The 8,264-nt window shown below is 51.0% G+C and overlaps 1 protein-coding gene across 1 annotated transcript; it reads right to left on the bottom strand.

Moving 5' to 3' along the window:
- Positions 1–4,732: 4,732 nt before the first annotated feature.
- LOC122650592 lies at positions 4,733–5,299 on the bottom strand. The gene has a single exon (XM_043843994.1). It carries the CDS (start codon positions 5,297–5,299, stop codon positions 4,733–4,735), a length of 567 nt encoding a protein of 188 aa, XP_043699929.1.
- Positions 5,300–8,264: the final 2,965 nt, after the last annotated feature.

Raw genomic sequence — 8,264 nt, 5'->3', positions numbered from 1 at the left:
GGCCAGGAAGGCAATCAAGGCGGGCCGAGAGGCCGAGGCAAAAGCTGAGAAGGCGGAGTCCGACCTCAAGACCCTTAAAGATGAGATGGGCTCTCTTCGGGCTCAGCATGAGAAGGAGGTGCAGGCTCTGAAGGTCGAGGCCGATTGGCTTGAGCCCAAGTTGAGGCGGTGGAGGAGTACCTTCAATCGAAGGACTTCAACGAGCTCTACCACGGCTTGCGAAAGCCCTCGTACTCGGCCGGTTATGACTCAGGCCGAGCCGACCTGTTGGCCGAGGTCAAGGCTGCCTTTCCCAACCTCAATCTCTTTCAGTTCGATGAAAACGCGGCCACGGTCGTGGAGGACTTGGACGAGGAGGACGGGGTCGAGGTTCTTCAGACTATCTCGGCCGAGGTCACCCCGCTGGCCGAGCCGTCTGCCCATGCTGAGGACCTGAAGGGCTCGCCTGCCAAGGACCCCATCGAGGATGCTGCCGAGTACCCCACCGAGGACCCTATCGACGACCCCACTTCGTGAAGCTTCTTGTTTTTTCTTTTTCTGCCAATGATGTACATGTCCCCCTGCTCGGGGTTTGAACAATCTTCTTCTTTTCTCTTCTTTTTTTTTTTTGGTACTGTGTCGAGCTGCCAGCTTTTTGTATACACTATGCCGAGCTTTTCAGCTTTTAATTAATGGAATGGTTATTTTCTTCAAATTTGTTTAAGTGTTGGTGTTCGGCAGTTTACCTATATGACTTTGCCAACGCTGTTCTCATGTCCAAGAACCGAGACCGAGCACTCAAACCGAGTGCTCTGCCGAGCTTCATTGCTTAGCAACTTTTACTTTGTTTAGCCTTAGTTATTGGCTTGGCTTAGGCATTCGGGCACGTCATAAGATGCTAGGGCGAGGCTGAGCTCTCAGTCGAGCTTGGTGCCTTAGCAAATTTTTAAGCATTAGTTACCGGCTCAGCTCGGTCGCTATATTCAGCATTAGCATAGGATTATTGCACCGAGCCGCACACTCGGCAGATCTCAATGCCTTAGGTAATTTTTCGTTCAACCTCAGTGGCCAGTCTGCTCGACCGTCATGCTCAGGCCTGGAATGGCTAATTCGCGTAGGTTAGTCTCACGAGTTAGCCAGCCTATGAGGGCTGGTCTTATGACTTTGTTGCCGACCTATGAGGGTCGGTCCTCGAAGTCAGCCAATCTATGAGGATTGGTCTTATGACTCTGTTGCCGACCTATGAGGGTCGGTCTTTGGCATCAGCCAATCTATGAGGATTGATCTTATGACTTTATTGTCGACCTATGAGGGTCAATCTTCGGCATCAACCAATCTATGAGGATTGGTCTTATGACTCAGTATGTTGTTGTCTTGAAATAAATTCGAGAGTAGAGAAGAGTGTCCTTTCATTAGCATTGAAATTTCAAGGTTAAAGTAACATCTGAATTGAGCTTAACATAAAAACCGAGGCCGAAGTCAAGAACATAGTTGAACACAAATATGCACGGACCGAGCTGAGCTGAACAGGATACTTATTGAAAAAATTTCTTCAAATTCTTAGAATTCCATATCCTCGGTACCTTCTTACCCCCCAAAGTCTGCAAGCGATACGTCCCCGGGCGAATTTGCTTGGGGACTATATACGGTCCTTTCCAGTTGGGTGCTAACTTGCCTTGTTGCCTTGGCATTGAAGCGCTTACTTTCCTGAGGACGAGATCCCCTTGGCGAAAGTGTCTCTCCTTCACCCTCGAGTCATAGTATCTTGTCGTTTTCTACTGGTAGGCGGTGTTCTGAAGCAGAGCGTTTCTCGTACTTCATCGAGGAAGTCGAGGTTGGCCCTTAACCCGTCTGCATAGGTCTTCTCGTCAAAGTTGAGTACTCTAAACGATGAGGCTTTGACCTCTATGGGGGTTAGCGCTTCAGTTCCGTATGCCAGCCAAAATGGGCTTTCTCCTGTGGGTGTTCTTACTATCGTCTGATATGCCCAAAGCATGCTCGGTAGCTCTTCCACCCGACTTCCCTTTGCCTCATCCAATCTCCTTTTAATCCTCGCTAACAGTGTTCGGTTCAACACTTCAACTTGTTCGTTTGCTTTTGGATGAGCTACTGCTACTGGGCTGAAATCTATGTAAAAGTGTTTGCAAAATTCCCGAAAGTTTAGGTTGTTGAATTAAGCGTCGTTGTCCATGATGAGCACCTTGGGTAGCCCAAACCGATAGATGATCTTGTCTCGAAAAAACTTCTCCATATTTTTCTCAGTGATGGTGGCCAAGGGCTCGGCCTTGACCCACTTAGTGAAGTAGTCGATGGCTACCACTAAATACTTTCGATTTTTGGAAGCCGGGGTAAAATCTCCGAGGATATCCATCCCCCACATGGCAAACGGTATTGGGCTCAGCACCGGGGTAAGCTTCGTTGCAGGTCCGCTCGGGATGGGCGTGAACAGTTGGCACTTTTCACATGGCTTCACGTATTTTATGGCTTCTTTTTGCATTCTTGGCCAGTAGAATCCTTGTCGAAGTATTGTGTATGCCAGTGCTTGGCCACCTATATGGCTCCCGCATATGCCTTCGTGTACTTCCGCCATGGTGTATTTGGCACCTTTCGGCCCAAGGCACAGGAGGAGGGGAGCCGAGACAACTCTTTTGTACAAGACACCGTCGATCAAGGTATACTTCGTGGCTCGGATCTTGATTTTTCTCGCCTCATCTCAGCTTTCTGGGAGTTGATCATTTTTTAGATAATTGACGATCTGGTCCATCTAGGTCGGCCCGTTTTCTTCAATGTGCTTGACACTTTTTTCTTGTAGGTATGGCGTTTCCAGAATTTCAATGTATATTGATCGGCTCAGATTTGGGAAGTCAGCTTCAGCCAGCCGTGAGAGGGAGTCGGCCACTGCATTCTCTTCTCTTGGTACTCAGACCATCTCAAAGTGTTCAAGCTCGGAGATCAGTGCTCGGGCTCGGCTCAGGTATGCTATCATCCTTTCATCCTTAGCTTCGTATTCACCATTGATTTGGTTGAGCACAAGTTACGAGTCGCTCCGCACCTTCAGTCGGTTGACTCATATGGCTTTGCTGACTCGGAGTCCGGCTAGGAGTGCTTCATACTTAGCCTCGTTGTTGGAAGTTGGGAATTTGAATCTCAAGGCGTATTGGAAGCGAAACCCTTCGGGGCTAACCAGTATCAAACCCGCTCCACATCCGGAGGAATTGCTCGAGCCGCCAACATTCATGACCCATGATTGTTTGGTCTCGGGCTCGGCCTCAGCCTCTTTTGTTGACTCGACACCCCGCACTCCGGGGTCGGGTATAGTGCACTCTGTAAAGAAATCGGCCAAAGCTTGTCCCTTTATCGCCGTCCTCGAGCGATAGCTTATATCGTACTCACTCAGCTCCACTGGCCACGCGATTAATCGACCCGACACATCCGACTTGTGTAGTATGGCCTCAGCTTTCTTGTGGCCGTGACAAGGGTAAAGGCTACCTTCTCGAACTTGGAGTGTCTTGTCTTAGCGTCGACGAGAACATGGCTAATGTAATATATGAGCTTTTGTACTTGGCCCTCCTCCCTGATCAGTACCAAACTGACCGCCACCAAGGTCACGGCCAGGTATATTTGGAGTTCTTCTTTTGGCTCGAGTCGGGAGAGGAGAGGCGGATTCTCCAAGTACTTCTTCAACTCTTCAAAAGCTTATTGGCATTCATCCGTCCACACAAAGTCTTTCAGGCTTTGAATGTTCTTCAAAGTCCTGAAGAACAGCAAACATTTATCGCCCGATCTCAACATGAATTGTGCCAGCGCTGCTACTCTTCCGTTCAGCCTTTGTACCTCCCAGAACGTCTTTGGAGGGCTCATCTCTTGAATGGCCTTGATCTTTGCTTGGTTGGCTTCAATGCCCCGAATGGAGACTATGAAGCCGAGGAATTTTTCCGAAGTCACGCCAAAGGCGCATTTGGCGGGATTCAGCTTCATTTGGTTCTTCCTCAGTACTCCAAAAGCTTCTTCCAGGTCAGCCAAGTGATGCTCAGCCTTCAAGCTCTTTACTAACATGTCGTCCACATATACTTCCATGTTCTGGCCGATCTGTTCAAAGAACATGTGGTTCACCATCCGTTGGTACGTCGCTCCGACATTCTTCAATCTGAACGACATGACTTTGTAGCAAAAGTTTTCTTGGTATGTTCCGAAGGCCGTGTAGACTCATCCTCTTCATGCATTAGGATTTGATTGTAACCGGAGTATGCATCCATGAAGCTCAGCATCTCGTGCCCAGCAGTACAAGTCGATCCGAGGTAGCGGGTACTCATCCTGCGGGCATGCCTTGTTGAGGTCGGAATAATCGACGCACATTCTCCACTTTTCGTTCGACTTAGGAACCATGACGATGTTCGCCAACCACGTCGAGAATTTTTCTTCTCAGATGAACCCTAACCGTCGTAGCTTCTCCACCTCTTCTTTGATCACAGCTTGGCAGTCGAGGGCATAATTTCTTCTCTTCTGCTGGATTGGCTTTCGGCTCAGATCCACATGGAGTCGGTGCTCAACAATGTGCCTCGGTATACCGGGCATGTCGGCGGTCGACCAGGTAAAATGTCGGCATTCATCTTCAAGAAATTTCTGAGCCGATCCCTTGCTGCTCACTCAGCAGTGATCCAAGCTGTACCGTCTTCGTTGGATCTTCGTCGCTAAGGGAGAATGGGATGAGGTCTTCCATGGGTCTTCCGTGCCTTTTAGTAGGCTCATCCCGCTAGTCTTCAAGGAGGTGCTCAACGCACATAGCCATTCCCTGGACATTTCTTTTATTCTGCTTAACGAATGTTGCGTAACATTCCCGAGCCTTCTTTTGGTCGCCTCGGATTTCTTCAATCCCGTTCTCCGTGGGGAACTTCATCTTTAAGTGTACCGGCGAAATGATGGCATGGAGGGCGGTGAGCGACGGGCAACCAAGTGTGGCATTAAAAGCCACCACCGACCGCACCACCATGAACTTAACTTTGATTGTCATTTGGCATGGAGCTTGTCCAAACGTAACCAGCAGGTCTATCGACCCCTTGTTTGTGGCCGAGGCTCTTGAGAATCCGTGGAGGGAGGTTCCTTCGTGCTTGAGCGCATCATCGCCAAAGCCAAACTGTCGATAGGCGTCGAGTGACATGAGATCCACCGACGCCTCTGTGTCGATCAATACCTGACGAACGGGTCTGCTCGCGATTTCCACCTGCACCACCAAAGCGTCATTATGAGCTAAACTTATACCTTCGAGGTCGGCCTCGATAAAGGAGATTGTCATCTCAAGCTTTGGCCTCTTGCTCGGCATTTCCGTGCCTCCGACGAACCTAGCATTAGCCTTGGCCTTTCCGGTGAATTCTTGCCCGGGTCCTCTAAGGATGGTATATATGGAGGCTCCCTTGTCATTGCTTGGCCCTGATCCATCCTCTTTCTTTCGGGTCGATCCTTGGATTCATCGTGCTCGGCCCTTTAGCTCTTTGTCCTCAACTCGGCCTTTTTCTGATCGCGGTCCTCCGGTCACCGACCTCCACATTCTTCTCGACTTCCTTTGACATATCGCTTCAGGTGTCCAGCCTTGATCAACTCTTCAATTTCTCTCTTCAGCTGATAACAATCTTCGATGTCGTGACTGATGTCTTTGTGAAATTGACAATACTTGTTGGGATTTCAGGATGACCCGATTTGCATCGATCGCGGTCAGTGGATGTATCCATCGTTTTGAATTTGCATTAAAATTCCTTCCGCGAAGTATTCAAAGGAGTGTACTCGGGACTCCGAGCTCGGTCCATCCTCTCGGCTCGGCGGTCAATCTTGGTCCGCTTTTCATCTTTGTGGTCATCGATTGTCGGTCTTTTCTTCTTAGCCTTACCTTCGCTCGCCTTCCGTGCTTGGAGGACCTCCGCCATGTTTGTGAATTCATTGCACCTCTCCAACAGTTCAGCCATGTTCTTGGTTGGTTTCCGAGCCAAATCTTTGATGAGGTCCATGTCCGTGAGACCATTGCTCATTGCCGTATGGGCCGTGGCTTCATCCAAGTCCTTAATGTCCAAAGATTCCTTGTTGAATGGAGAGACGAATGCTCGAATCGACTCGTCAGGCCTTTGCTTCACACTAAGGAGGTTGACCATCGTCTTCTTCTGCTTCATGCTACTCTTAAAGTGTGTCACAAAGGCTCGATAGAGCTGAGTAAAGCTTGTGATGGAGTTTGGTGGCAACCACGAGAACCACGAGGTCGCCGCCCCCTTAAGAGATGACGGGAAAGCTCGACAAGAAACAATTTTCGTTCCCCCATACATGGTCATCATCACGTTGAAGTAGTTGATGTGATCTGTCGGGTCGGTGGTCCCGTCATACCGGTTGAAGGGAGGCGGCTTGAACCTAGTCGGCAGTGGTGCGGTCATGATCTCGGGAGGATAAAGGTGTCGCCCAACTAGCGAGTAGGCATCCGGGGTCGCCTGTTTCTTTAATCTCTCAACTTGCTCAGTCAATTCTTGTAGCCTCCTCTCTACCTCAGTTTTAGGTGCTCGGCCGTTCAGCTCTTCAGCCCGGTGCCGATTTTCTTGTTCATCCGGACGAGGTCGGCCATTTTGCCCCTCGACCTGAGATCTGCTCGTGCACTCGTCTTGTCGGGGTCGATCGTTCTGTTCGGCTCGACCAACCTCCTCCTTGTTTGTCTCTCCCATTGGAAATTGGACCCGCAGGGGCACCTCTGTTGTTCTTCTCGGAGAGGCGGGCTTTGGAGCCGAAGGCTATGGCGAGATCTTTCTCCTTCCCTTGCAACATGTCTCCCGTTGGGCTCCTCCTGTTGTTCTCGGCATCCCCTCGGCTGTCCGTCCTCCCCGAGTCGGTCAAAAAATACCAATCTTCTAGCAATCGATGCTACTGGCTCGATCTCCCGCCCCGCCCTCAGGCTCCAACGATGCTCCAGCTCATCCCGTCAGGCACTCCTATTGGGACGCGGGGGTGGAGTTTTCTGACCAAGCGGATGAGAAGACGCCGCTCGGCTCCACGATGGCCAATGTTCTGCTGCAGGTTTCCTTCGACGAGTACTGGTGCCAAAGGGGGCGCAACCAGGGGCTGGTCCAACAACCCCGCCTAGGCCATCTGACCCATGAAAGAACGCAACATCTCATTAGTGTGTAGGAGTTGCAGCTTAAGGTCCATGACTTGTCGATTATTTGTCGGGGCCTCGGGATCCAAATTCTCTGGAACTGGTGGAGGTAGTGGCAATTTCGGCCCTTGCCGGTTTGGCTCAGCTAGGGGCCGCCCTTCAGCCGTCGTGTCCAACACACTTCCACCATTTCCACCGTCCACCGATGGAATCTGGTTGGCGGTGACGCCCGCGCTGCGCTGAGCTCCTCCCCCTAGTGGGGGTCTTTCGATCGCGCTCTGTCGCGACGTTTTGGGGGGTGGTGGTGAGTGCCTCACTTGCCTATCATGTTGTGGCTCATCTCCGCGGGAGGCAGAGCCATGTTGTCCCGATCTTGTTTACACGACCATTGTCTTCACTCTCTTGACTGGTAGAAATGACGATGTCTAGCTGACGTCGTTCCCACAGATGGTGCCAAATCTGTTGCGTATGAAAACCTCCGTTGTCCGGTTCGCCCACGGATGAGCCTGCAAAAACCGAGTGAGCACAAGAGAGCCGGTGTGGCTCCGGCCAAGAACTCTCCGATGCTTAAGTTAGGTCTCCAGTGCAACAGTGTTTCAACTTAGTGAAAAGCGAGATCTATACCTGAGTATTTATAAGATGAGTTGAGGCGGCTGGAGGAGTCCTTGCATGGTAAGAATCCTCTATTGGTAGGGCTCTTCCACACGGAGTGGAATGGAGAGTTATTCTCGGAGTCGGGCTCCCAATGAGGTAAGAGTCCTTATTGGAGTGTGATTCGTTTTCGTCCCGAGATTGAGGCCCAATTCGCATCCCGTGATCGTCGGGGTATGATGACGTGGCTCTGCGATCTCAAGGGAGTCACAGTTACTGCCTCTGGAGAGGCCTCCGCCTCGGGCAGTCGTGCTCCCGGCACTCGGCCTCGGGCTCGGCCCAGCACTTGTATACGGCCCTCCTCGTCCCTTCGGCAGATCAGGATCAGCGTGGCTCGGTGCTCGGCAACCCGAGTGCTCGGCCACAGTGTTCGATCATGTTGGTGATCAGGGGGACAGCCCTTCACTTCGGTGTTCAGTTCGGTACCGCGTCATTTGGCTCGGCTCGGCCCTCGGGTTCATCGACGTGTCACTTTCTAAGTGGACGGCGATTTTATGACTCATCAACTCCT

Source organism: Telopea speciosissima, chromosome 2, assembly GCF_018873765.1.
Source record: "Telopea speciosissima isolate NSW1024214 ecotype Mountain lineage chromosome 2, Tspe_v1, whole genome shotgun sequence".
Classification (NCBI taxonomy): Eukaryota; Viridiplantae; Streptophyta; class Magnoliopsida; order Proteales; family Proteaceae; genus Telopea; species Telopea speciosissima.
Note: the sequence above shows the minus strand (reverse complement) of the source record. Positions and strands in the feature narration are given on the sequence as shown.